General features: G+C 57.3%; 1 protein-coding gene and 1 long non-coding RNA gene across 3 annotated transcripts in view; one reads left to right on the top strand and one right to left on the bottom strand.

Moving 5' to 3' along the window:
- LOC128934041 (uncharacterized) overlaps positions 1–26,940 on the top strand; it is a 207,620-nt gene that overhangs the window by 16,357 nt on the left and 164,323 nt on the right. The gene's annotated exons all lie outside the window — the stretch shown is intronic.
- The window catches only part of PRKCB (protein kinase C beta), an 83,326-nt gene that overhangs the window by 11,475 nt on the left and 44,911 nt on the right, over positions 1–26,940 (bottom strand). For both annotated transcript variants that reach the window (XM_054271275.1, XM_054271276.1), the window contains exons 5-15: positions 26,340–26,468; positions 19,472–19,628; positions 18,923–19,057; positions 16,997–17,093; positions 15,147–15,293; positions 10,496–10,669; positions 6,592–6,683; positions 5,851–5,913; positions 4,293–4,431; positions 2,494–2,574; positions 2,138–2,245 (exon numbers count right to left, since the gene is read on the bottom strand). In XM_054271275.1, coding sequence (XP_054127250.1) covers positions 2,138–2,245; positions 2,494–2,574; positions 4,293–4,431; positions 5,851–5,913; positions 6,592–6,683; positions 10,496–10,669; positions 15,147–15,293; positions 16,997–17,093; positions 18,923–19,057; positions 19,472–19,628; positions 26,340–26,468 — 1,322 coding nt within the window. The remainder of the gene's footprint in view (positions 1–2,137; positions 2,246–2,493; positions 2,575–4,292; positions 4,432–5,850; positions 5,914–6,591; positions 6,684–10,495; positions 10,670–15,146; positions 15,294–16,996; positions 17,094–18,922; positions 19,058–19,471; positions 19,629–26,339; positions 26,469–26,940) is intronic.

Raw genomic sequence — 26,940 nt, 5'->3', positions numbered from 1 at the left:
GTGCTGGCAGGGCTCCCTCAGCACCTGGCTGCAGCAGGGGAGCTGCCCAGCGGTGCCTTTGCTCGGCACAAGCTTCTCAGCATCTGCAGGGTTAACTGCAAACCCCACTGCCCCTTTGACATGGACAAGCTGCCCTCCAAAACTTCCATCAGCCCTGGGAGCAGAACCCCCCCACCCCCGGAGCAGACAGGAGCTGGATTTCTAATGAGAGACTCAATTTGGAGGGAAAATAGCACAAACAGCCCATTAATGTTGTTTATCATCTAAACTTCTGCTCTTCCCTGGCTCAATAAGGGAAAGGGGCCCCAGGAACCACGGGCAGCTGTACCACATTAATATCCTGGGGCAGGGTCTGAGCCCTGCTCACAGATCAGATGGAGATGCCAGAGATTCACAAGACGTCGATAAGGATGGAGAATATGGGCTTTGCACTCCCAACAAAAGCACTGCTTTATTAAATCAGGGCAGTTCACCCTAATGCCAGGGCTGCAGCAAGCCTGGCCCTGTGTGCCAGGGCTGGGGGCTGTGAGACCCCCATGGGGGGCAGGAGGTGCCAGTGCTCCAGCTGGGGAGCTGAGACACCCCCACCACTGGATACTGGACACAGGTCAGCCCTGCCACCCCAGGGCACAGAACAGACCTGCTCAGGAGAGCCCACCTTTACCTGCAACAGGGCTCTGAAAGCAAGGGGAACCCTGGGAAAAAAACCCAAACTAAAACCCTGAAATGACAAAAACTCCAACAAATACAAGGAGAGAGCAGAGCCTCCGACTGCTCCGTAAGCAAACAGCAGCACATCCCTGCTCCAGCTGGGACGGCGTCTGCAGCTGGAGGAGTGATGGGGAGGCAGCAGCATCTCCCTGGAAAGCCCTTCCAGAGGCTGGAAGCGAGGGGCTGGCAGGCCCTGCAGGCTGGGCAGCCCCTGCTCAGTGATTTACAGCTCCCACCCCTGCCTGGTGCAGCAGCACACACAGCCAGCCCTGAGCCTGGCCCTGCTCCAGCCCAGGGCTGCTCGGCAGCACTGAGTGTCCCCCAGCCCCTGCCTGGCCAGGAACACGCTGGATTTTCCCTGTACATCCCAAACAGCACCAGCAAGAGGATGGCAGATGGTGACAGCCTCGGTGGGATGCCCCTCCAGCCACCCAGCGGTTCTGAATGAAGGATTTGATTTTCCTGCTGGCTGTGGCAGGGCAGCACCCCCTCCCCGTGCCCCATTCCAGGTGGGAGCTCCTGCAGCAGCTTTTCCCCACGGGACAAGGGAATGTTCCTCTTTAGCAGCAGCTCAGAATCCTGGCAACGCCAGCAAGAGGCTCTGAAATGCCGCAGTGGGAGCGAGAAGCGCAGGATGTGTCATTTGGAGATAGAAACTCTATTTTGAGACACAGAACATTCAGATATTTTCAATATTAACTATTATAAGCAAACATTTCTTAAATTCCTACACAAACACTTATTTATAGCAGTGTGGCACTGGGGGGTGAGATGAGGCTCAGTCCCAGGCACACAGAACAGCACCAGGACCCCGCCAGCCTTTATCCATCACATCCCAAATTAACTCAGGCTGCAATTAAGCCAGGCCTAGGCCGAGTCCATGGAGAGCCCACCTTGTTGTGCTGGGCAAGGCAGAGCTTCACTGCAAATTAAGAGGCAGGATAATGAAAATGCTGCCCTGGCCTCATGGAGACACCAGCAGAGCTTCAGGTTGTCCTGAAGGGCAACTTAACACAGCTAAGTAGGAGGATGAAGGTTTTGTCTCTGATCTCAGGAAAACTGTTTGGAAATCACATCCATTTTCCCTGAGCATCAGTTTTCACTTCAGGCAAAGCTCTCAGAGCTGCCCTGTCCTCACTGCAGGAGCCCTCCCTTCCCACCCTCCAGCCAGCACCCCAGTTCTCCCAGGCCAGCCCCAGTCCCAGCTGCATTTCTGCTCAGTGTAGGGGCACAGGGAGGATGCAGGTGTCATTTTAACCTGGGTTTAGGTCACACACACAGTGGCACAAGTTGCGGCTTTAGCCCTTGTGGGCACAGGCACCAGAACCCAAGAGTGCCAGAGCCTGGCCATGGTGGGAGCAGTGGGTGGGCAGGGACCCAGGGGGGCGGGCTGTCCCTCCCCACACTCCCCCAGCCCTTCCCTTACCCCTTTGCAGATGGCCACGGCCTCCTTGGACATGGACTTGGGGTAGGCGACGTTGTGCTCCATGATGGACTGGAAGAGCTCATCTTCATCTTCTCCCTCAAAGGGGGCCTGGAGCCAAGCAGACACAGCTTCAGGGGCCCTCCTGGGTCCCACAGCTCCTGGGGCTGCTCTGCTCCTTGGCCTGGAGCCAGCCCCAGGTGTGCACACAGTGACACGAGTCCTGTCCTGTCACCCCAGACCAGCGTCACCCCCAGCTCAGGGGGTGCCCACCCACGTGCCAGGCGTGGCAATGCCACAGCAGCCTGTCCTGTGCTCACAATGGACCCAGCCCACCCAGAGGAGCCCAACTCAGTCACCTGGCCAGCCAGCATCTCATAGAGCAGCACTCCAAACGCCCACCAATCCACCGACTTCCCGTAGGGCTGGTAGGCAATGATCTGCAAACAAACAGCAGCACAAAAATTACAGTGTAATATCAGTGTAATATCAGTGCAATATCAGTGCAATATCAGTGTAATATCAGTGCAATATCAGTGTAATAGCAGCAACAGCAGTGCTACCCCCCAGCTCTGACACAGGGCAAAGCGACCCCAAGCTGCAGCTGGTCACAAGGACAGGGTTATTCACTGGGACACATTCCAGCACTGGAACCCCCCCTGAGGGACCCCAGACCCTCCTCTTGCTCTCTACAGGGCCCTGGGAAATTCAGGTGGGAGCAGTTCACACCTTAAAGGCCTTTAAAAGGAAAGAGCACTTGAAAGAAATCCCCTGTCCTGTGCTGTGCCCCACTGCTGGTTTGGGAAGGTCACAGCCCTGCAGGTGACAGGGCCATTCCTGGGTGCCAAAGTGATTTGCATCCTAATTTCCCACTTGGTGTTCTGCTTTTGGAAAAAGACAAATTAGAGCAAGGAGAAGAAAATAAGAGTTAAAGTGAAAACACTTGGGCAAACACAGGGAGAGCTGGTCATTTGTCCTGCTTTGAAGGAGCATTAATCACCCACAGTCACCAGCTCTGCACCAGCAGCACCAGAATTAATCCTGGTGGGATGAGGGATGGATCCAGGAATGGGAAACCTCACTGGGAGCAGCAAACACAATGTGGTGCAGCACACAAGAGCACTGATGTCCCAGCAAAGAGAATCTCTCTCTCTGAAACATCTAAATGAATAAATGCTAACTTCATCATTGCAAATTCAGCAGAGTGACAAGAGCTTGGAGAGATACTTTTAAGTGAAGGGAACAGACATTTGGGAATAATTACTGCTCTGAATTTCACAAGTCTGGATTAAACTGTGCCCATACAGCACTTCATGGAAGTGTCATGTGTGACTCTATCACACCAGCAATAACCAAATGCAAATTCATTTTGTGGGGATCTAGAGCCATGGATGGGGAGCCTCTCCCCATCAGACACAGGGCCCCTCACTGCACACAGTGAGCTGGAGAGACCCAAGGATTTCCCCTCCACGTGGAAATATTATCCACTGATAATTCCCTGTTTCTCACTGGTCATGTTGTGCTGGAAGCTTCTATCACACACAGTGAGGGGCAGAGCTGAGCCCTGGGTTTGCCATTTCCAGGAGTGAGTGAGGAGCAACCTGCAGTGGGTCTGAGCATGCCAAGGACAGAGCAGGCTCAGAGCTGGCAGCAGGATGGACACGGGAAAACTCCAGTGAGGAAATCACCCTGCAGGGAGAGCAGCATGAGGACGTGCTGCTCTTGGAGGTGGAAGCAGCGCACAGCACCACAGGCAGGCAGATCAGCACCCCTGCTCCCTTGGGGGGACGTGGGGATGCACAGTGCTGAGGGCATGAACTTTGCAGGCTGATGGTGGATTCCTGAATGCTCCTGTTTCAGCTGGAGACTGCCCAAAGCCAGGTCAGGTCACCCCATGGTAGGGAGCACAGGGATGGTGAATTTAGTGAATTCCTGAATGCCTGTTTCAGCTGCAGAGCAGGGAGGGAGCACAGAGAGCACACTGATGGTGGATTCCTGAACCTCTGTTTCAGCTGGAGACTGCCCAAAACCAGGTCACCCCATGGCAGGGAGCACAGGGATGGTGAATTTAGTGAATTCCTGAACCCCTGTTTCAGCTGCAGAGCTGCCCAGAGCCAGGAGGGAGCACAGGGATCACAGGGATCAGTTCCGTCCCTACCTCGGGTGCGATGTAGTCCGGGGTGCCACAGAAGGTCTTGGTGGTGACCCCATCCCAGATGTTCTCCTTGCACATGCCAAAGTCGGCGATCTTGATGTGCCCCTCGCTGTCCAGCATCACATTGTCCAGCTTCAGGTCCCTGCAGGGCAAAGCAGACCGTGACACAGGGCACAGGGTGAGCCCTGCCCCGGCTCACACCCAAACCCTTTGTGGGAAAATGTTTGGGGAAACGAGTGAAAATAAGGCAGAGGCTGTCAGGATGGAGTGTTGATTTTACTGCTAACCCACAGGAACGCTGTGCTGGGCACAGCTCTTTGAAGTGTGCGATGGAAAGCGCTCATCTGGCAGCAGACAGATTTAATTGATTTTCCTTTCACTCCTGTGAAAATCAAAGTGCACTTGGAGCTCTCTCGATGGAGAAGCACCTACTCAGCACAAGTTCCTGTCTCACCTGTGCTCTGCCCCCCTGAAACACAACCCAGCTGTGTTTCCCTGTGCTGCCCAGCCCCAGAGTGCCTATTTGTGGTACCAGCCCCCAGCTCTGCTCCTTTGCACCAGCTCTAGAGGTGGATCCAGCCACAGGTCCCTGGATCTCAATCCCAGCCTCGAGGCACCCTCCAGAGGTGGGTGCTGCAGCCTCAAGGACACCTCTGTAGCAAGCACTGGGTATTCTGGTGCAGTTTCTACATTCTGGCTGGGTTCAAGGCTGTGTTTTCTAATTATCCTGTCAGCGCTCAGAACCCTGACAGGCCAAAGGCACACGGACACGAGCTGGGATTCAGATTCTAAGGAAGGAAGGAAGCAGAGCCACTGGGGACCAGCAGACCTAGAATCTCTCCACAGCAGCTGATGGCAAGAAACAGCCCTCACGTCAAGTTTGTTCCACTTCTTTCATCTTTAGCATCTCCTGACTCCAGCAGCACTGCTGGCATCTCCCTTCACAGAGCACTTAATGGTATCTGACACTCATTAGGATGCTGCGCTCCACCCTGGGCTCCGGGAGCTCTCCCAGCAGGGAGGAGCAATGAGCGCAGCCTCCAGAGCTCAGCCAGCAGCCCGTGAGCCTGGTGCTGCACATGGCAGCGACCTCTGGCTGTGGGAGCACACTGGGGGTGGCACTGAAGCCTCGGTGCCCAAGCAGAAGTGACAGGGTGGCACCGCAGAGCTCGAACGAGCCGCTGGCACACGCTGACTGCAGGGGCAGTGTAAGAGAGCAGGGCCCTGCAGCCAAACCGGGGTTGGAGCTGGTCCAGGCTGCCAGGGAGCGTTTGTGTTGTGTGGAGAGAACACATGGGACAGGGCAGGAGAGAGCCAGAGCTGCCTTCCCGTGAGCTGGGGTAAAGCAGGATCCTCCCCAGACCAGGGGCACCCATGGCTCCCTTTGGGACACACCATGTGCGTGGCTGCACTCAGTGATCCCACAGGTTCTTCCCAACCCTAAGGATGCTGCCGTGGTACTGTGGGCAGCTGCCAGCCCCATCCATGGCAGCTCTCTGCCCAGGCTCCAGCCCTGGGTGCAGCCTGGGGAAAGGAGGGAGGCAGGAACGAGCTCACCTACCGGTAAATGATGCCTTTGCTCTGCAGGAAGAACAGCCCGATGGCTATTTCTGCTGCGTAGAACCTGGAAGAGGAGTGAAGGAGGAGTTATCAGTTTATTAAAACTGATAATTACAGGAGAGGAATGAAAACCTTCCCAATGGGGTGGCAGTGAAGGGAACACGTCAGGCAGGTGTGACCAAAGGAAAGGCAGGGAAATTCCAGAGGAGGGTCACAGGGGATGATCCGAGGCAGCCTGAGCTGGCAGGGATGCCTCTGGGGGCTGGCACTTCTGGTGGCACAAATCAAGCAAGAGCTGGACCCAGGGCTGCTCCTTGGGACAGGCTGGCAGCACTGGTAGATTCCTGAAAGCCATCCCTGCTCCTGGGGCCAGCAGGCACTGCCACAGGCACTGCCACAGGTACTGCCACACTGCCTTGGGGCTCCTGGGGCCCCAAGAAGGAAGCCTCCACACCCCCTGCCTTGTGCCTTTATGTGCCTACATTTATCTGTTTCTATTGCCTTTATGTACCCACATTTATCTGTTTCTATTGCCTTTATGTACCCACATTTATCTATTTCCCGCAACTACTCACAATACAATGCACCCCGAGGGTGAGGTGGAGGCACCAGCAGCACCAAAGAGCTCTGCTGCACCTTCCCATCCCTGATTCCTGCCAGGAGCTGCCCTGCAAAGCCCCGGGCTCTGCCTGTGGCACAGTGCACCCACAGGTACCCCAGGGTGCCAAAGCAGTGCACTCACACAGCGTGGGGCTCCTTGAACCTCCCGACCTGCTGGATCTGGTACATCAGGTCCCCACCATTCACGTACTCCATCACAAAGTACAAGCGATCCTGGAGGGAAGAAGGGAGCAGTTAGCAGCAGGACGATCAGAGCAGGGAGCCTGCAGGGTCAGGAGCAGGAGCCAAGGGGACTGGCAGCGCCAGTCTGTCATTCCAGGGAGCACAGCCACCATCCCTGTGCTCCCCAGGGGCTGCTGACCATAGGGAGCCCATGAGCATTAATTCCTTGGGACTGGAGCTCTGCCCCTCTGCAGACAGATCCCCTGGAGAAGGCAAGTGGAGGAACCCCTAAACCAGAGGTTTTTCACTCCCAGGAGTACATTTGCCCTTCCTGACAGGAGCCATTTCCAGAGAGCTGCTCTGCAGGTGCCTGCTGGTGTTTCCCTGGCACTGCCTGGCTCCAGTCAGGGCATGCACGGAGATATGAGCAGTTCTCAAGGGGACCAAGCTCCATCCAGTGCCACCAGGGCTGGGCCAGGCCCAGGAGGGGCTGTGACACCCCCAGCCCTGTCCCAGGATGGCAGTGCTGGGGTGCAGGGTCTGCAGGAGGGGCTGCTCCCACTCCTCACCCCGTCCAGCCTGCTCTGAGGGTCGCCCTGGCCGTGCTCAGAGGGCAAAGGGGTCCAGAGGGGAGGACATGGAGCATTTCCCAGCCTGGCAGTGCCCACTCAGAGGAATGGGTGCAGGATCCACAGAGCATTTCCCAGCCTGGCAGTGCCCATCCAGAGGAATGGGTGCAGGATCCACAGAGCATTTCCCAGCCTGGCAGTGCCCATCCAGAGGAATGGGTGCAGGATCCACAGGGCATTTCCCAGCCTGGCAGTGCCCATCCAGGGGAATGGGTGCAGGATCCACAGGGCATTTCCCAGCCTGGCAGTGCCCATCCAGGGGAATGGGTGCAGGATCCACAGGGCATTTCCCAGCCTGGCAGTGCCCACCCAGAGGAGCTGGGCTCAGCAGTGCTGCCCCCCCCCAGCTGTGGGGCAGCCCCAGGGATGGAGCACAGCAGCACAGGGGCAGTGGGGCTGTGTAAAACACACTGCACTGAGGGGATAGAGCAGGGAATTGTGTAAAACACACTGCACTGAGGGGACAGAGCAGGGAATTGTGCAAAACACACTGCACTGAGGGGACAGAGCAGGGAATTGTGTAAAACACCTGGCACTGAGGGGATAGAGCAGGGAATTGTGTAAAACACACTGCACTGAGGGGATAGAGCAGGGAATTGTGTAAAACACACTGCACTGAGGGGACAGAGCAGGGAATTGTGCAAAACACACTGCACTGAGGGGATAGAGCACGGAATTGTGTAAAACACACTGCACTGAGGGGATAGAGCACGGAATTGTGTAGAACACCTGGCACTGAGGGGATAGAGCAGGGAATTGTGTAAAACACACTGCACTGAGGGGACAGAGCAGGGAATTGTGTAGAACACCTGGCACTGAGGGGATAGAGCAGGGAATTGTGTAGAACACCTGGCACTGAGGTGATAGAGCAGGGAATTGTGTAAAACACACTGCACTGAGGGGATAGAGCACGGAATTGTGTAGAACACCTGGCACTGAGGGGATAGAGCAGGGAATTGTGTAGAACACCTGGCACTGAGGGGATAGAGCAGGGAATTGTGTAGAACACCTGGCACTGAGGGGATAGAGCAGGGAATTGTGTAGAACACCTGGCACTGAGGGGATAGAGCAGGGAATTGTGTAGAACACCTGGCACTGAGGTGATAGAGCAGGGAATTCAGCTTTTCACTGCCTGGGGATGCGGGAGCACCCCTGAGTGCAGGGCAGCCCCCTGGCAGGGCCGGCCAGCCCGCGTGTGGCAATGTCACCTTGAGCAGGCAGAGCAGCGCTGGGCTGGGCTGCAGCTGCCTCCTAAATATATCGATCTGCTTCAAGGAGGAAGAGCATTAAAAACACTGCCTCTCGAGGCAGCCAGCTGAGCTCTAAAAGCAGGAGCTGAGCCTTCCTCTGGGTGGGAAGGGAGCGCTGTGCCCAGCAGAGCCGGGAGTGACTCAGGCAGGCAGATGGGCTACAGCAGGGATGGGCACCGAGCTGGCCTGGGCCTGCCCCTGCCACCAAGGACAGCAGGCAGATGGCACAGCTGCCCATGGGCTGCCCAGGGATGGGCACCGAGCTGGCCTGGCCCTGCCACCAAGGACAGCTCTGGCCAGGGCTGCAGCATCCACAGCCCTGGGCAGCACACAGACACAGATGGAAACGCACTGCAGAGCCTGGCACGGAGCTGGTGGCACTCCCCTGTCCCCACTGCCAGGGCTCCTTCCAGTGCCCTGCTAATGAACTGCTCCATGTCCTGCCCGGCTGCACGCTGAGAACAAGGGGCAGAGCCAGGACAACAGCCATGCTCCCCATCCACCCGTTACCAGATATTAGGGTGAAATTCCTCCCTGGAGGGTGGGCAGGCTCTGGCACAGGTGCCCAGAGCAGCTGTGGCTGCCCCTGGATCCCTGGCAGTGCCCAAGGCCAGGCTGGATGGGGCTCAGAGCACCCTGGCACAGTGGAAGGTGTCCCTGCCCATGGATGGTGTTCAAGGTCCTTTCCAACCCAAACCATTGCAGGACTGTGTGATTTATCATCTCACACAGTCTCAGTGAGGCTGTGGCTGCCATGCCCTTCACTGCCGTGCCCCAGAGGTCACAGCACAGGCACAGCTCACCTGGGGACACCCAGGGACCCCCTCACCCCCTCCCCGAGCCCAGGCTCTGACCTGGGGCCTCTCAGATCCCCCAGCACAGGCCCCTCTCACCCCCAGCCCCAGGCAGCAGCTCTCTCCCTGCTCACCTTCCCTTGCTCTTTAAAGGCAGATTTAGGGCTTTTCTGTCTCCTGGAGCCGCTGAGCCAACAGCCCTGGTGGGGAATTGTGCTCTGGCCTGTGCTCCCAGAAATCAAAGTGCTTTGTGCCAGCCTTTGATAATACACTCTGCTATACATTTTGATTACATTACAAATACGATTACTATTAAGCTACTATGGGTCTGCCAGGAATAATCCCGTGCTGACTCACTTCAGATGCCAGGAGATGCTGTGCGGAATAGCTGCTCCTGCCTCAGCCTGATTGCTGCGCTGCAAAGCCGGGCTGCAGGCTTTAAATACACCCAGTGTGTTTGGGAAATGAAATTTCTGGGACAATATTAAAATGTAATCCTCCTGGAAAGCATTGTCACCGTTCTAAAGGGCTCTGCTGATTCCCTCTGCTGGCTCCCACTGACGTGCACCTGGACATTCTCATTCACTGCTCCAGGGCCGGGCAGGGATGGCATTGAAGGTGCCCTGTCCCCTCTGCACTCCTGACTCACACAAACCCAACCACACACCCATGGCAAAGTGGATTTCCTGCAGCTTGGATTAGGCTTCTCCCTGTGCTCAGGGCTTTGATCAGAGCAGTGAGTCCTGGGGAAAGTGCAGCAATTGCTACTGAGCCCTAAGGGATGCTGTGGGCACCTGAGGGGCTGGAAATCACCTCTGATGTCCCCACAGCTCCCTGCTGGACACATCTCAGGGCCCAGCTGTTGTACGTGACACTTCCATGTCACACACACACATTTGGTCCTGGGGGCACCTTTGCCAGTGAGCTGGAGAAGGTGTGAGGCTGCCAAGGCAGAGAACACACAATTGCTATGGCAAGTGCAGTGATGTACAGAGAGTATAAAATCCTGGAGTGGTTTGGGGTGGAAGGGACCCTAAATCCCACCCAGTGCCACCCCTGCCATGGGCAGGGACATTTCCACTGTCCCTGGGTGCTCCAGGTTGTCCATCCTGGCCTTGGGCACCATTCCAATCCATTTCCCAGAGCGTCAGGCTCCCCGTGCTCAGGGTGCCCAGCCCAGCAGCCCTTACCATGGTCTGGAAGCAGGAGTGCAGCTGGGTGAGGAAGGGAGGCTTCCCCGAGAGCGCCAGCACGCGCTTCTCCACCATGGTGCACTCCACGTCGTCGTCCTGGATCACCACGTCCTTCTTCAGGATCTTCACAGCGTACAGCTCGTCCGTGCCCTTCCTCTCTGCCAGCATCACCTGCAGGGGCACAGCACGCTGAGGGACATGGGGAGCTGCAGAGCCTCCAGCTGGAACTGCCCCAGCTGCTGGCTTGTCATCCCGGGGCTGCCCTGACGAGGGGCCAAACCACACACAGCTGCTCCCAAGAGCGTCCAGGGATCTAAGGGTTAACCATCTCCTCCCTCACCACCTCAGTGCCTCCAGGAGCCAGCCCCAGGGGTTTGATGGTCCCCGAGCCCAGCCCCAGGGGTTTGATGGTCCCTGAGCCCAGCTCTCCTCAGGGGTTTGATGGTCCCCAAGCCCAGCCCCAGGGGTTTGATGGTCCCTGAGCCCAGCTCTCCTCAGGGGTTTGATGGTCCCCAAGCCCAGCCCCAGGGGTTTGATGGTCCCTGAGCCCAGCTCTCCTCAGGGGTTTGGTACCCTCAAAGTGACACCAGCACTGGGGAGGGTGTCAAGAGGCTGAGCACAGAGTCCATCAGATTACAAGGTGGTAAATGTTTGAGGTGGAAAAGAGTTAGTCTCTAGTGAATAGTAAAAAAAACCCCCATGATTTTCTGTGCCTCAGTTTCCCCCTCCACAACAGTGAGCAGACCCCATCACGAGCTAATTCATCACCAGCCAAGGCCCCTCTCAGCCAGCAGAACCCACCCAACCTCCCAGTCCCACCCAGTGCAGGTTTATTCACTGCAGTAAATGGGATTCACTGCTCCTGCTGGTGCCAACCCCTGGGTTAACCCCACCAGCCCAGCCAGGGTCCCTGACCCAGCACAGGCTCCATCAGCTCAAGCTGCTCCTTGGGCTGCCAGCACATAAACCCTCTCTGAAACCTCCTTTGGTTCCTGTTTTCCCTCCCTCACCCTGCCATGGCCTCAGACTGGAGTGCTGCTGGAAATGAATTGCTCTTCATTGAAGGAGCTGGCACAGATCCTGCACGGATCAGGAACAGCAGCTCGGGGCTTTGGGGAATAAATTACGTGGAGGCACCATCGATAGGGTGGAACTGAAACGTGCTCCAGGCTGGGCCAGACGGGCAGAGGACACTTGAGCGGCTCTCAGGGTGACTTCAGAGACACCAGGGCCAGCAGAACTTACAGAATTAACAGAATTAACCCTCTGGTGTTCCAGCCCTCTGCAGCTCCACAGGCTGCCCGGGCAGGGGGCAGTGCCACCCTGAGGGATTTCACAGATGGCAGATGCGGCACTTGGGGACAGGGGGTGGCAGTGCTGGGGTGCGACTCAGTGTCCCAGAGGGCTTTTCCAAGCTCAGTGACTCTGTGATTCCAGTCTGGAACACAGCCTGGCATCAGGGATGGCAGGGCAGGGGGCACAGCCTGGGGAGTGAGGTCTGTGGTGCCACCCACTGGTTTGGGTGCAGGGAACAGGGCACAGGGCACAGGGCTCTGCCATTGCCACGGGTGGGGCAGGGCTGAGCCATGGGGGTGTCAGGGACTTTGGGATGGGATTTATTCACCTGCTCATCCTTGAAAAGCTCTGGGTACCCAGAGCAGCTCCTTGTGATGTGGGATGGGACCCAGCAAGGCTCGGGCACTGGCACCAGCTGTGGCTGCCCCTGGACCCCTGGCAGTGCCCAGGCCAGGCTGGACAGGGCTGGAGCACCTGGCACAGTGGGAGGTGTCCCTGCCATGGCACTGGGTGATCTCTAAGGTCTCTCCCAACCCAAGGCAGTGCCTGTTCCTGTGCCAGGGCAGCAGACACAGCTGCCTCACACAGTGCCTGCACTCCTGCCCTCCCCTGTGGCTCTGCTCAAATGGAGCTGCTTTGGTTCATTGCCTCCATTTATCACCATTTTACACCCACTGAGCTTTACAAGGTGCCACACACAGGTGCTAAAATCAGAGCTAATTTTTAGGTGACAAAAGCAGAAGTGCTTTGGTTGCTCAAAATTGGTGGAAAAGAAGTAGTAACTACTTCAGGAACGTTTTTTGAGGGAAAATTAAACCTGTTACCTGAGTGTAAGAGCATTACATACAATATCAGTTCTATACAGACCTGTCTTGCCATCCACAGCCCTGTCAGAGGAAAGGTGACGAAAGCAGGGAGCCTCTGAGCCTGGCAGCTGCCTCTGCCCTGAGGGACTTTGCTGAGGACCTGGCTCCCAGCTTTGGGCAGGGACAGCTTGGCTGGGGTGCCCCCATAATGCAGAACCTGCTCAGGACTGTCCATGCTGTGAGTGGGGCTCTAATCCACCCAGGGCTGCACTGCTGGGGCACATCTGGGCTGGATTCCCTCTGTGTCACAGAACCCCAGAACCTTTAGGCTGGAAGCCACACACTGCTGCATTCCTGGGGCACATCTGGGCTGGATTCCCATCTGTGTCACTGAACCCCAGAACCTTTAGGCTGGAAAAGCCCTCCCAGCCCATCGAGTCCCAGCTGTGCCTATCCCCACCTTGTCCCCAGAGCCCTGAGTGCCACATCCTGACACTCCTTGGACACCTGCAGGGATAGGCACTCCAAATCTCCCTGGAAAACCATTTCCAGTGCCTGAGCACCTTTTCCAGGAAGGAATTCCTGCTGGTGTCTGAAGGTGCTCAAACCCCAAAGATCCAAACAGCTCAGCGCCCCTGGCACAGCCCAGAACATGGACAAGGGATGGGTGACAGGGGAGCAGGGAGCCAGCCTCGCCCATGCCCTGCCCTGCTGCCAGGTGTCACACCCAGAGCAGAGCAGAGCCTGGAGGTCCCCCCAGCCCAGGGAGCCCTCCCTGCCCTGGAGCCCAGAGCTGCATTGCCCAAAGGCTCCACCCTGCCCAGCAAACAACACAAACCCCAGAAAGCCTGACGGCTCCAGAGCACCACAGATTGATCAGCTGCAAAAATATGAGCAAGCCACCTAATTTCCCTCTCCTCTATTTATAATACAGCAAAGCAAACCCAGGCTGGCTGTGCCAGGCGCTGCCTCCCTCCGTGGGAGCGGCTCCAGCCCCGTGGAGCTGCCACCAGCCCCATCCTGGGCAGCCCACGGGGACCCCAGGGCAGCAGGGGCACCTGTGTGCCAGGCTGAGCGTGCCAAGGCAGAGCACACAGCCCCACTCCCCTCTTTTCCCAGGCACATCCATTTCCACCCCCAGGCCTGGCTCGGGGATCTCCATCTGCCAGCGCGCTCGCTGGGAAGCAGATTGCATTCCTGTTTAACTTTTTATTGCCGCAGAAAAAAGCTGATATTTAACTTGATTTATTCCTGCAATACAGAGTATTTGTTTGGGAATGCTCCAGCACAAGGACTGGAGATATTCTGAGCACAGAGAGAGAGCAAGTTTGTCAAACCGGACAGCCACCGAGGGCAGTGGGTGGGCACTGCTGACCCTGGGGAGAGCAAAACGCTGAGCAGGACATCTGGGGTGCCAAAGGGTTAACAGAGACAGACAGAGCTCACTCCAACACTGGGACTGCAGTCCAAAGCTCTCCCCGCCAGCAGGGACTGGCAGCAGGCAGCAGGCACAGGAGCAGGTGCCAGCCCCAGAGAGGGAGGGACACGGTGCCAGCCTGGAGAGGGATGGCAGTGCCATGGGCACAGCCAGCTGCTGGGCACACCAGGGGCTGCTCTCCCTGCTCCAGACACCCCTGCCAGGCTCCTCCCGCACATCTGGCCCCTCTGTTGGCACAGGAGGCGGGGCCGGGGCGGTGGCACCTGGGTGTCCCCGTGCCGGGATGCCCAGGGATGCCTGGCGAGGCGCAGGCACACGTGAGGCCGAGGCTGCAGCCACCCGGAGGAACCAACGTGCTGTTTTAATTAGCGCTAATTAGCATATTTATAACACGCTGTTCCAGGGAACAGTTTCTGTCACACTTTCCCTTATATAAGGCAGAGCTGGCTGAGGAGTTTGCTAATGTTGCTCAGATTCAGGGGGAGAAGGCGGCGGGGACACGGCACAGGCACGGAGCCCCCAGATGCCAGCACTGGCTCTGGGAGGGGGCACAGGGGACATTCCTGTGAGAGAGCAGCAGGGCAGGGGCACAGGGCTGTCCTGCACCCCGGGATGCCAACCCACAGCACGGGGGTGCCACAGACATCTTCTATAAAAATCCTTTCCTTGGGATTTCTCCTCCTGAGAGGCCTCAGGAACAAAATGTAAACAATGGTTATCTGCTGCTGTGGAATGCAACAGGTGCATCTGGGATTGGTGAAATGAAAAAATGAAGGCTCCAAGTCACATAATCATCAGGAGAAGGAAATTCTGTTACTGCTCACAGCCGGTCTGGGAAGTTAATTAAAATGTTCCCATATACTTGTAATTGTTAGAGAAGAAGAAAACCCCAGCCAAATAAAAAAGAGCTTTAAATACACAGCTTATCTTCCCAAAAGGATGCAGTTTGTGGTGGTGTCATCAGACATCTCTGGGGTTCCCTGTGGGACACAGAGGGAGCCAAGCTGGGCTCCCAGTGCTGCGATACCAGTGCTCCCAGTCCCACTGGGGGTGTTCAGTGCTCCCAGTGCCCCCATGGGTGCTCAGAGCAGACACAGGGGCAGCTCACCTTCCCAAAGCTCCCTTTGCCCAGCACCATCAGGAAGTTGAAGTCCGAGAGCTTCATGCGGTCCCGGCTGCCGTTGTTGTCCAGCTTGGAGATGGCATTTCGTGTCTTCTCATCCGCGGCCTTGGAGCCCGTGCCAATCTTGGCTCTCTGCAGAGGGGGAGATGGGGCAGGGAGGAGAACATCACTGGGGGCAGCAGGGACAATGGGCATTGCAAAGCCAGGGGTGCTCCCCAAATCCCACCTGAGCAGCTCCTTCCCAGCTCAGGAACCACCCTGAGCTTTGGGAGCCTTTTCCATGGGTGTGATGGGCACCAAGAAAGGCTCTGCAGGAGCCACCAGCCCTGGCATGTGGCACTGCTCTGCTGCTTCCCAGTTAGCCCCGGCCAGAGAGCTGGGAATCACCTGTGGCCCTGGTCACCCTCGTGCCAGTGGGACACTGCAGCCTGCCCTGCCACCTGCTCCGTGCCCAGCCATCCAGAGCACAGCAAACAGCCCTAAGGGAGCTCTTTTGGGGCAAAAACTGCCTCTGACTCTTCTTCACCAGAAAAAGAGGGGTGAAAATAAACACATCAAGGTAAAACATGGGACTTTTTATCCATCTCCACATCCATTGCTGCCCTGTGGTCCCTCTCATTGCAGATGTCCTGTGATTGCATCTGAAACTGGAGGGGATCGCAGAGGAAGCCACAAACGCATTTGGAACAGTCCAGAACAGAAAGTCTCCTGAACAGACAGACACACAGCCAGCCCCTCCTGCCCTGACAGACAGACAGACAGACACAGCCCCTCCTGCCCTGACAGACAGACACAGACACAGCCCCTTCTGCCATGACAGGCAGACAGGCGGACAGACAAACACACACACACACAGCCCCTCCTGCCCTGACAGACAGACAGAGCCCCTCCTGCCCCCTGGCCATCACAGCTGCCCCTCACAAAGCCCCATTTTTAAGCCCCATTTTTAGACCCCAGCCCCCAGCAGCAGCCAGTGCCCCCTGCCCAGGGCTGTGCTGATCCTGCTCCCCCAAGGCTCTCCCAGGATTTATCCCCCTCACTCCCAGCACTGTGAGGCTGTGCTGGGCTCAGCCCAGCGTGAAATTCCATTAACCCGACCCCGGCGGCTCCATTTGGCTGCTGCTGCGGCAGCCCCTGCAGACAGCCCCTCCCGGGGAACCTCAGCCTCTGCTGCTGCCTCTAATTGCTTCTCTCGAGCTGCTCCAGGCTGCAGAACGCCCCTCTCAAGGTCACCTGCAGCCCTCAGAGCACGGGAACAGCTCCTGCACTGCCAGCCTGAGCAATGGGCGCTTTCCACACCCATTGGGGTGACCCCGGCACGCCCCAGGCCCCAGCACACTCCTCATCCTCACTCCAGCACCAACCACAGCCCAGCTGGAGGGGGATTCCTGCCCTGACACTGAGTCCCTGCACAGGAGGAAAGTTGTGTATAAATAAGATAAAGAGAAAGGAGAGCAGGAGCTAACTCTCCAGTCTGTGCTGCAATCACAGAGTTCATGCTGAGAACCATAAGGGCAACTCTCTCATTTCTGCAATGCTCATTGCACGTGGGCCTCCAGATGCACCGCGCTCATTCCTGGGGTTCCGTGGAGGCTCCAGCTGCACTGAGAAACGGCCAATTTCTGCTCACTCAGCAAGGTCTGGATCCATCGTTCAGCAAGAGCTGCCGTGGCTTATTAGGCAGCAAACAGACATTTCCCCTTGGAGCCTCCGTGGGCAGCAGGAGCCTGCCCCACGTCCCTGCCCTGCCAGGGAGGAGCTGGCAGGGAGAGCCCCTTCCCGTGGGCATGGCGGGCAGCGAGGGAAACCCCTGAGCCCAAGGAAAACCAACTCACCTCAAACTTCTGCCTCAGCTCCTCGTTTCCTTCCTCTCCCTCGGGAGGCACGGGGACGTTGAAATACTCGCCCTCCTCCTGGCTGAGCAGCTTGAACCTGCAGGGGCAGAGAGGGCACAGCTCAGGGCTGGGCAGGCAGGGCCCCCTGCCCCAGCACAGCTCTGCCTCCCTTTGCAGCACCCAGGGGACCCTCCCACACCAGCAGAGCCCCCAAACCCTCCCCTGGGCAAGCCCCAGCCCCTCAGTGGCCAGAGGGATGGTTCTGGGTCCCTCTGTGTCCTGGGGACCTCCCAGCCCAGGGGGTGCATGTCACAGACATCTTTGCATGAAATATCCTTTCCTTAGGCTTTTTCCTCCCGAGAAGCTGAGAGGCCTCAGGAACAAAATGCAAACAATGGTTATCTGCTGCTGTGCAATGCAACAGGTGCATCTGTGATTGGTCTCATGTGGTTGTTTCTAATTGATGGCCAATCACAGTCAGCTGGCTTGGACAGAGAACCAAGCCACAAACCTTTGTTATCATTCTTTCCTTTCTACTCTTAGCCAGCCTTCTGATGAAACCCTTTCTTCTATTCTTTTAGTATAGTTTTAATGTAATATATATCATAAAATAATAAATCAGCCTTCTGAAACATGGAGTCAGATCCTCATCTCTTCCCTCATCCTCAGACCCCTGTGAGCACCGTCACAGGTGCATCCCCTGCCCGCTGTGGTGGGCACACAGAGCCCGGCTGTCCCTGCTGTGGTGGGCACACAGATCCCACCTGCCCTGCTGTGGTGGGCACACAGAGCACTGGTGTCCCTGTGCTGTCCTGACCCAAACCCACAGACAAACTTGTGTTTCTCATTACAGCCATGGGCACAGGTGTGTGCAAATCCCTTCCAGCAGCTGCCCCACAAGGACAGCACATGGCACGTGCCAGTGCCAGGCTGGCACTGCCACCCTGAGCACACAGACAGGATGCTCCACAAAGGAGGAGGAAAGCTTCAGCAGCAATGGTCAGAAATCATGGGAACTCCACTCAGCCGGCAGGAGTTTGACCCTGCTGGGGCACAGCCCAGGTGTGCCCAGGCCAGGTGAACTGGGTGTGATGCCAGGGGCTGCTCCAGGACAGCCCTGCCTGCCCAGACTCTGCCCTGAGCTGGCTCCTCCATTAACTGCAGCTGTTCGGGTATGAAATATGGATCAGAGCTCCTTCTCCTGCAGGTTATCCAGCCAGCACTGTGACAAGGAAAACCACTTAGATCTCCGCTTCCAAGCTTTTTAACAGGCTGGGAGGGGCTTTGGGAGGTGGCAGTGCGTGGCACACACACACACCCTGACAGGGGACAGGGAGCTGGGAAGGGACAGCAGCTCCAGAGGGGGAGCCCTGCCCCATCAGGGCCTGGCAGGTGACCAGCACAATGCCACCGTGTCACTGTCACATTTTCTGAAAAATCCCTTTGCCAGGATTCTCCTCCTGGGAAGATGAGAAACCTCTAAGAAAAATGGAGCCAATAATTATCTGATTGCTTCTCCTGTGTTTGGCTGCTTTGGAATGTGGTTTGGACATTGTTTACCTTATAGTCATTGTTTTATTGGTTTCATGTGAATTGTTTTGACATAATGACCAATCACAGTCAGGCTGTGTCAAGACCCTGGAGAGAGTCATAAGTTTTCATTATTATCTTTTAGCCTTCTGTCTGTGTTCCTCCTCTGCATTCCCCCAGGCCATGGAGGAGGTCACACAAAGGCAGTCCATGGTCCATGCCCTGGTGCCACACAGACACCCCATGGCTGCAGTGACCCTCAGCAGCCCCATGCATGGAGCTGGGAGGGTCCCTGGAGCAGAGGGCAGCTGTCAGGTCTGAGGGGCTGCCCCATCCCAGGCACAAACACCCTGGGTGCTCTGTGCCCCTGGTGGTGACAGAACAAGGACATCTCACCATCCATCCACGCCGGACTTCTGCAGCTCAGAGATGCCGAAGGACAGCGAGCCCATGAAGTCGTTCCTGCTGGTCAGATCCCAGTCCCAGATCTCCACAGACAACCTCCTGTCCTTGTCTGCCTCCTTCAGCTGGCTGCAAGAGACAAGGGAAAGGGGTGGGAAAGGGATGGGAAAAGGGGACAGCAAAGGGATGGGAAAAGGGATGGATGGCAAAGGGGACAATCCCACCCTGAGCCCCCCAAGCTCCACGCGGACAGGGTGCAAGGGAAGGGTTGGTCCCCAGGGCCTGCTGGGGTCTCCAACATCTGATCTCAGGGCACACCTGACCCTCACAGAGAGCACAGAGCTCCTGCCCAGACACACTGTGCTCTGAGCAGGGTCAGGGCACAGCTTTGGGTGCTTCTGTGCCCCTTACAGAAAAGGAATCATTGCTCACTTGAGTCAGCTCAATGCCTCTGAATAATTAAACCAGAGCAAATAAAGCCACATGAATTCTTGGCGGTGAGAAAATTCACATTACAAATTTAAACGTTTTCCTTGTACTTACAATTTAAATGTCTCATTCCACTCAGGATTCAGGGAGCACTTGATAGTTTTGGTCTTCTGTTTGCTTTCGTTTTTGGGGTCAGGGATTAGCTTAAGCTTCACGTAGGGATCTGACAAGCCATTAGGGTCCATAGGAACTAGGTTTTTAGCATCTCTTACTGGGGAAGAGAAAAAGGATTAAATTCAGCATTCCAGCTATAAAAATACCCAACAACTGACAACTTCCCTGTGTGCCAAGAGCAAGTGTGAAAATAGTGATTAAAAGCAGAATTAGGCTGGATCTGTGCAGACACGGGCATTACATGAGGAGCGACACCGTCAGCGCCGAGCACACGCAGCTCCCGTGCACGGGGGAGGCTGCAGGGTCGGCTCAGGGGATTATTTTTACTTTCTGACAGGCTGGTGTGTTGTTTGCTCTGGGCTTTAAGCAGTTTAAAGCTGATTTGTTTCCTCCTGGCCCCTGGGAAGCAGAGCTGCGGTGAATTGTGGGGGCCTGGGGCTGGAGCTCCCCTCGAGGAGCGGGAGCAGCCGTGGGAGGGAGGTGGGAGCAGGAGCCCAAAGGCACCACAGAAACGGCCACATCCAGCAGCCAGCTCCCCCCGGAGCCCCCCGTGGCCCTGGGGATGCCAGGGGATGCCAGGGGCTCCATCCTCTGCCCGCTGGGCAGCACGGCCCAGCTCTGGGGCCAGCAGCTGCTCCGGGAAGCGGGAGCAGAGCGGGAAGAGCAAACCTGAGGTGACTCAGCTGCTCCTAATTGGATTGCAGCTTGGGCAAATTAAATACAGCCAGCCTGAGCTGAGTCTCTTCGCCCAGATTAAGTCCAAAAAGGTCTGTCTGCCAGGAGAAGGATCTTATCTTCCCCCCAGGCTGAGCACAGATAGCAGAGATGGGAAGTCTGATGGGTCAGGATGGAGCCGAGCCATAACCTGGGGAAAAGCTGTTTGCAAGGAGGGGCAGAGCAGGGACCAGGCACAGAGGGTCCTGCCCTGCTGGGAACAGCCTGGAATCCCAGCAGCAGCTCTGTGGGGCTCAGTGCACCCCTAATCCCACGAGGAGGAGGAGGAAGGAACTCCAGCTCCATGTGCAGCACCACAGGATGCCCAAGGTACTTTCAGAGAAAAGGGTAAAACCAATTGCCCAGTTCCCAACTGACCAGCAAGGAATTTCTGATGAGGCTGGGGACCAGAGAGCTTTGAAAAGCAAATTAAAGCCTCCAAATCTGCCATCTATGGCTGTCCTCCCGGAGCACGGCCCAATCTCCAGCTCCATGGAATCGAACTCGTGGCCAAAATTCAACTCTGCGTTTATAAACGAGCTCATTTATCAAAGGTGACAGCCCTGAAAGCAGCCTGGGAGGCAGCAGAGGTGTGGGAAGCATGGCTGCCCCTCCATCCATCCACATTGAGGGGTGGCTGCAGCAGCCCCAGCCCCTTCATCCCTGAAGGTGGCACCAGCTGGGGATGCTGGCACAGAATCACCGACTCCTGGGGTGGTTTGGGTCGGAAGGGACCTGACAGTCCACCCAGTGCCACCCTCTGGGGCTCCCTTGGTGCTGCCAGGGCATGGGGAACGATGCTCCCAGTGCCTGCTGAGCCTGGGCTCCCCACGCACCCACCTGAGCTCCTCCTGCCTCCTGTCCCCTCCCTGGCTGTAAATCCAGCATGGAAACGTGTTCTCAGTGCCCCTGCAGCACTGGGAGCCCCAGGGACAGCCCCTGGGCAGCGCCAGGCACAGGGGGCAGCACTGGGAGGGGACACAGAATGGTGTCACACTGAGCCAATGCCTCACTGAGGGGACACAGAATGGTGTCACACTGAGCCAATGCCTCACTGAATGATGTCACACCGAGCCAATGCCACTCTGCTCCGTGTGCCACTGTCCCAGAGCCAGCACAGCCTCTGGAGACCCATGAACAGCCCTCTGCTGTTTGTCCTTCTCGCCTTTAAGGAGCAGGAGAAGCCGTCCTGGCCCTGCAGTTAATCAGTTTATGCCCTGAAGCATGAGATTTGATTACCTCATGTTATTATCTCAGCGTGCAGACCTCAGAATTTCATTAATGGGAATAATTTTATCTATTCATTTTAAAAACCCGAAATGCTCCTGCTTGACCTTAAGAAACTCCCTGAGTTTTCAAGCGGAAACCAACAATGGAGCAAAGCAAAATGAAAACGTGGAGCGGCACAGCAGCGATCCCTCACGGCAGGGGAGCAGTGCTCCTCGCCAGCACTTACGGCATCCATCTGACAGCTAAATCTGATGTAAAACAGTTTTATACCTCTCGCATCCTGACAGTTCCGCCCATCATTAAGAAGCAGTAACATCATTATTAACAGAGATGAGTAAGGATGTTATGATCGTGTTTAAAGCCAGCCCTAAATCACTCTGGGCTCCCAGTGTGGCCAAGGAGATGGCACTGGGGGCTCAGCATGCTCAGGGGGAGATGCTGGTGAGCCCTGGGTGTGTCTGGGGCGGGGGGCTCAGGGGGCAGTGCCTGCTCTGCACACAGCATGGGGACACTGCTGCACTGCCACTGTCGCCTCTGTGCCAGGGTGAATGATGCCTGAATTCACTCTGCAAAGTTTGCAGCAGCCTCTCAATAACAGATCAGACACAATCTGTGAATGGCTCTGGCAGCTGTAACTGCAGAGCTTGGGGAGAGACACCCACGAGTCCCTGGAAAGGTGGGAGCAGATCGGTCTGACACACACCCAGAGCATGGGGGGCACGGGGGGCAGGCCAGGAGCTCTCTGAGGCTCTGGCACCAGGGCAGGGCCCTTCCCCAGCTCCCAGGCCTTCAAGGACAGGCAAGATTGATGCACTGCACAAACAAACCCCAGTGAGAGATTTCCTGGCTCTTCCACGTGGGATTCCCTTTGATGGGAAATGAAAAGAGAGCCCACAACAAACCCGGTGCTGCCCCACAGCAAACCCACTCCTGCCCATGGCAAGGGCTTGGAGCCAGATGGCCTTTAAAAAAATCCATTCCAGGACTCCATGGATCTGCCAAAACCCTCCCAAAGCCTGGCTCAGAGCTCCAGGCCCTCATCCCAGCCCATCACCTCTCCTGGCCCTCCATCCCACAGCTCTTGCTGGGAATTTGGAGGGGATGGAGCTTGGGCTGATCTGCAGCTCTCATCTTCCAATAGCACCAGCATCCAGGGCAGGAGCACCCAGCACTCTCATTAACACCCTGTGAGTTAAAACAGCTAATTAATGCTCTGGTAAGGATGTATTTGTGCGTGCTCCTACAATGGGAAAGGCACAGCACTCATTACAGCTGCATCTGCCCGGGCCGGTGATTATTAATTAACACACTTCCAGCTCGTTTATCTAATCAGCATAATTGGTTTCAGTTTTGGTCACTGTTTTCCCTCATCAGGTGGGTGAAGAGGGAGGCTCAGGGCTGCCAGGGGGGCTCAGCTGGGCAGGAACTGCTGGGAACATCGGGGACATGGGCACAGGGACATCCCTGAGGGACGGGGAGGAGAACAGGGCATCCTCTGCCTCACAGACACACACAGGGAGCAGCCTGGTCTAGCCAAAGATCTCCTTGCCCACGAGCTTTGGAGATGAATTTTAAGGCCCCTTCCCATCCAAACCATTCCAGCTCTCGATGATTCTGTGAAAATCTGAGTTTTCCACCGGGAGGGAAAGAGCAGCCTTACAAAGAGAAGGGGAAACCCAGAGTAAGAGAGGAGGAGAGCGCAGCGCTGAGGAGCATTGGGCACACCCTGCAGGTCTGTCAGCTCCACAGCAGAAGCGGGATCGGCCGTGCCCGTGCTGCCGCCTGCAGGCACCGGGCACCTTGCCGCGGCACGGCGGCTGCTCCGGCCCCACGGATCCCAAATTCCCGGGGGAGAGGGGAACAGGGCCCCAGCAGCAGCAGCAGCAGCAGCAGCCCCGTTTGCCCGAGCGGCAGGAGCAGGGCGGGCTCACCGTGCTGCCTCGCACCGTGCCGGGCTCAGGGGCTGCTCCAGACCCCCGCATCCTCCTGCATCCCCCTGCATCCTCCTCATCCCCCTGCATCCCCCTGCATCCATCCCCCTTCAACCCCTCTGCATCCCCCTCCAGCCCCCTGCATCCCCCTGCATCCATCCCCCTTCAACCCCTCTGCATCCCCCTCCAGCCCCCTGCATCCCTCTGCATCCTCCTCATCCCCCTGCATCCCACTGCATCCATCCCCCTTCAACCCCTCTGCATCCTCCTCATCCCCCTGCAGCCCCCTGCATCCATCCCCCTTCAACCCCTCTGCATCCCCCTCCAGCCCCCTGCATTCATCTCCCTGCATCCCACTCATCCCCCTCATCCCCTCCATCCCCCACAGAACCCACCCCTCGCTGGGATGCCTGCAGGCAGCCTGCAAAGGGCATTTCCCACCTGCAATCTGTTCAGAACAGCCTGGCTCTGCCCACTCCCCAGCGTGCCCCCTGTGCCCTGGAGCATGGCCAGGGCAGGTCCTGCAGGGATTGTTCAGCTCGGGAAGTTCCCCTCAGTCCATCCAGCCCAGCCCCTGCTCCAGCACTGCCCAGGCCAGCACTGTCCCATGTCCCCAAGTGCCACATCCATGAGGCTTTTAACTCCCTCCAGGAGGAAATTCTCCCAAAATGCCACCCTGAGCTGCCCCGGCCCAGCCTGAGGCCGTTCCCTCTGCTCCTGTCCCTGTTCCCTGGGATAAGATCCCAAATCCCCCCAGCTGTGCCCTCCTGGCAGGAGCTGTGCAGAACCACAAGGGCCCCCTGAGCCTCCTTTGCTCCAGGCTGAGCCCCTGCCCAGCTCCTCAGGGATTCTGCAGCCCCTGCCCAGCTCCTCAGGGATTCTGCAGCCCCTGCCCAGCTCCTCAGGGATCCTGCAGCCCCTGCCCAGCTCCTCAGGGATTCTGCAGCCCCTGCCCAGCTCCCTCAGGGATTCTGCAGCCCCTGCCCAGCTCCTCAGGGATTCTGCAGCCCCTGCCCAGCTCCTCAGGGATTCCGCAGCCCCTGCCCGGCTCCCTCAGGGATTCCGCAGCCCCTTCCCCTTCCCTGGCCACGCTCCAGCCCCTCGCTGTCCCTGTTGTGAGGGCCCAGAGCTGCCCCAGGGCTCCAGTTGGCTCCCCAGCAGTGCCAGCACAGCCCTGGGTGGCTCCATCTCCCCAGGGCTGGGTGCCCACTGTGCTCTGGGGCCATCTGGGCTCCCCAGTGCCCAGCTCCCCTCTCCCAGAGCACTCCCACTCGGCTCTGGAGAACTCAGCACGCTTCCCTTCCTTTCTGGAAAAGCCAACAGCTGACACGTTTGCACCAACACCTCCAGAGCGGGCCAGAAATAAACCAGCCTTTCAAAGCCAGCTGGAGAGATGGAATCCAGCTGCACAGAGCGGGGCTGGGAGCTCCTCCCTGCCCCTGGGGCGGTGGGAACTCAGCACAGGAGCCCGTGGTGCCAACAGCAGGGTGGGATCTGCACCCACCGGCATCTGATGGAGGCTGGAGGGAGCCACAGGATCAATAGGGCTGGAAAAGACCTCCAAGATCACTGAGATCTCCGAGATCACTATGTCCAACCTTCAGGGGGGTGCCTGGGAAGCAGGACTCGTGCAAACATAGCTCTGCCTGCTTCACTGAGGCTCTCCTTTAAGGACAAATCCAACAAAAAATAAATTATCAAGTCCTCCACAACTTTTCCCAGTTTCTCATTAACATTTTCAACAGCTTGCTGTTTTTCCTGAGAACAGCCCTGCCGGCTCTCGGGGGACACAAGCACCCACCAGAGCAGCGAGGAGCACCACGGAGCCACCCTCATCCCACAGACCCAACCCGGGATGTCACAGCTCCCCCAACTGTGCCAGGATGTGGGAGCCAGGCTGAGGGAGAGCCAGCCGAGGGCAGGGGCATGGAGGAGGATCCAGGGTGTCCCAGTCAGGGTCCCACCCACCCGGGGCACTTCACACCCCTGGCTTTGGCTCAGCTGGGAATAACCGAGACAGCTCGGCTGGGCTGCCTGGTCCCGTGTGGGCAGGAGCCCCTGCCCAGCCTGCTGGGGAAGATGGAACAGGAAAGCCTTATAAATGTGATTGCCTGGCAAAAGGTTTTGAGAATATGGAAACTATAAGTGAGATTGAAATGAAAGCAAGCTTTGAGATCCCTCAGTTACTGAACGACTGGAAAACAACGGCGTGGCCAGGTGAAGATAATCCCCTTTGGATGGAACAACACCCTCTGCTTGCAGACAGGCCCAAGGGTCAGAGCAGACCCTGCAGCTTGGCAGAAGGGGCCCAAAGAGGAGTTTATAGGGTTTAAAATGTAACACAGTATGGTAATGTAATGATTCTTATAGGCTGTATGGAAATGCTAAAAGATTTGTATCTTGTACTGGATCGGTTAGTGAAAGTCAGAATATTCAGGACAGAAGAAGATTTATTGTATTGGAATGGGAACCTTGCTCTCTTACCCCTTTTACTCTCTTATGCTTTTACTCTCTCACCCTCTCACCCTCTCTCTTCTCTCAGGCCTGCTCTGAGCTGTGGCAGCTCCCAGCAGGGCCCTGCACCCAGGCCCTCTGCAATGAACCACAAATCCCAGCGGGGCCCTGCACCCAGGCCCTCTGCAATGAACCCCAAATCCCAGCGGGGCCCTGCACCCAGGCCCTGTGCAATAAACCCCAAATCCCAGCGGGGCCCTGCACCCAGGCCCTTTGCAATAAACCCCAAATCCCAGCGGGGCCCTGCACCCAGGCCCTGTGCAATAAACCCCAAATCCCAGCAGGGCCCTGCACCCAGGCCCTCTGCAATGAACCCCAAATCCCAGCACCTGGCTGCAGAGATCTCTCGTCTCCGTCCATCCCGACCGTCCTACCCCCCAGCGCTCCTGGCAGCCCCTGGCACCCCTGGCAGCACGTACCTACGACGGTGAGCACGTCCTTGTCGATGTCGGCGCGGATGTAGATGCGGCCCCGGCGCTCCGTGTGGTCGGTCCCGCACAGGCTGGGCACGTTCATCACACAGCGCTTGTGCACGTTCATCATGCAGGCTGGGGGACACGGGGGACACAGGGCACACTCGGCACGTGAGCAGGGCACGGGGACAGCCTGCCCCCCTCCCAAACCGGGCTGAGGTGAGGGGTGAGCGCAGGGCAAATGGATCTGCAGGGGCAGCTGGAGATCCGCAGCCTGGGCTCAGGAATAACCCACAGGAACCCCCTGCCAGCAGCTCTGGGCCCTGCCTGACAGACCCCAGACGGCTTTGGGCCCTTTCTGACAGACCCCAGAGGGCTTTGGGCCCTCACTCAGCTGCTTCAGTCCTGCTGGCTCATTAAAATTCTCCCCCATCACCCCCGGGGTGCTCAGCTGGATCCAGCAGAAGCCAAAAGGGGGGCATTAAAGCCTACCCGAGTGTCTGCGCGCACAGGGAGAGGCACGGAGAGCTCTCTATCTATCTATAGAGACCCATATATCAGTATTTACATTTTGCAGCAGCTCGCTTCCCCTTGGCAGGGTTCCCAA

The sequence above is a fragment of the Melozone crissalis genome, unplaced genomic scaffold (genome assembly GCF_028551555.1).
Source record: "Melozone crissalis strain CALT ecotype California unplaced genomic scaffold, PUWL_Pcris_2 ptg000012l_1, whole genome shotgun sequence".
Taxonomy (NCBI): Eukaryota; Metazoa; Chordata; class Aves; order Passeriformes; family Passerellidae; genus Melozone; species Melozone crissalis.
Note: the sequence above shows the minus strand (reverse complement) of the source record. Positions and strands in the feature narration are given on the sequence as shown.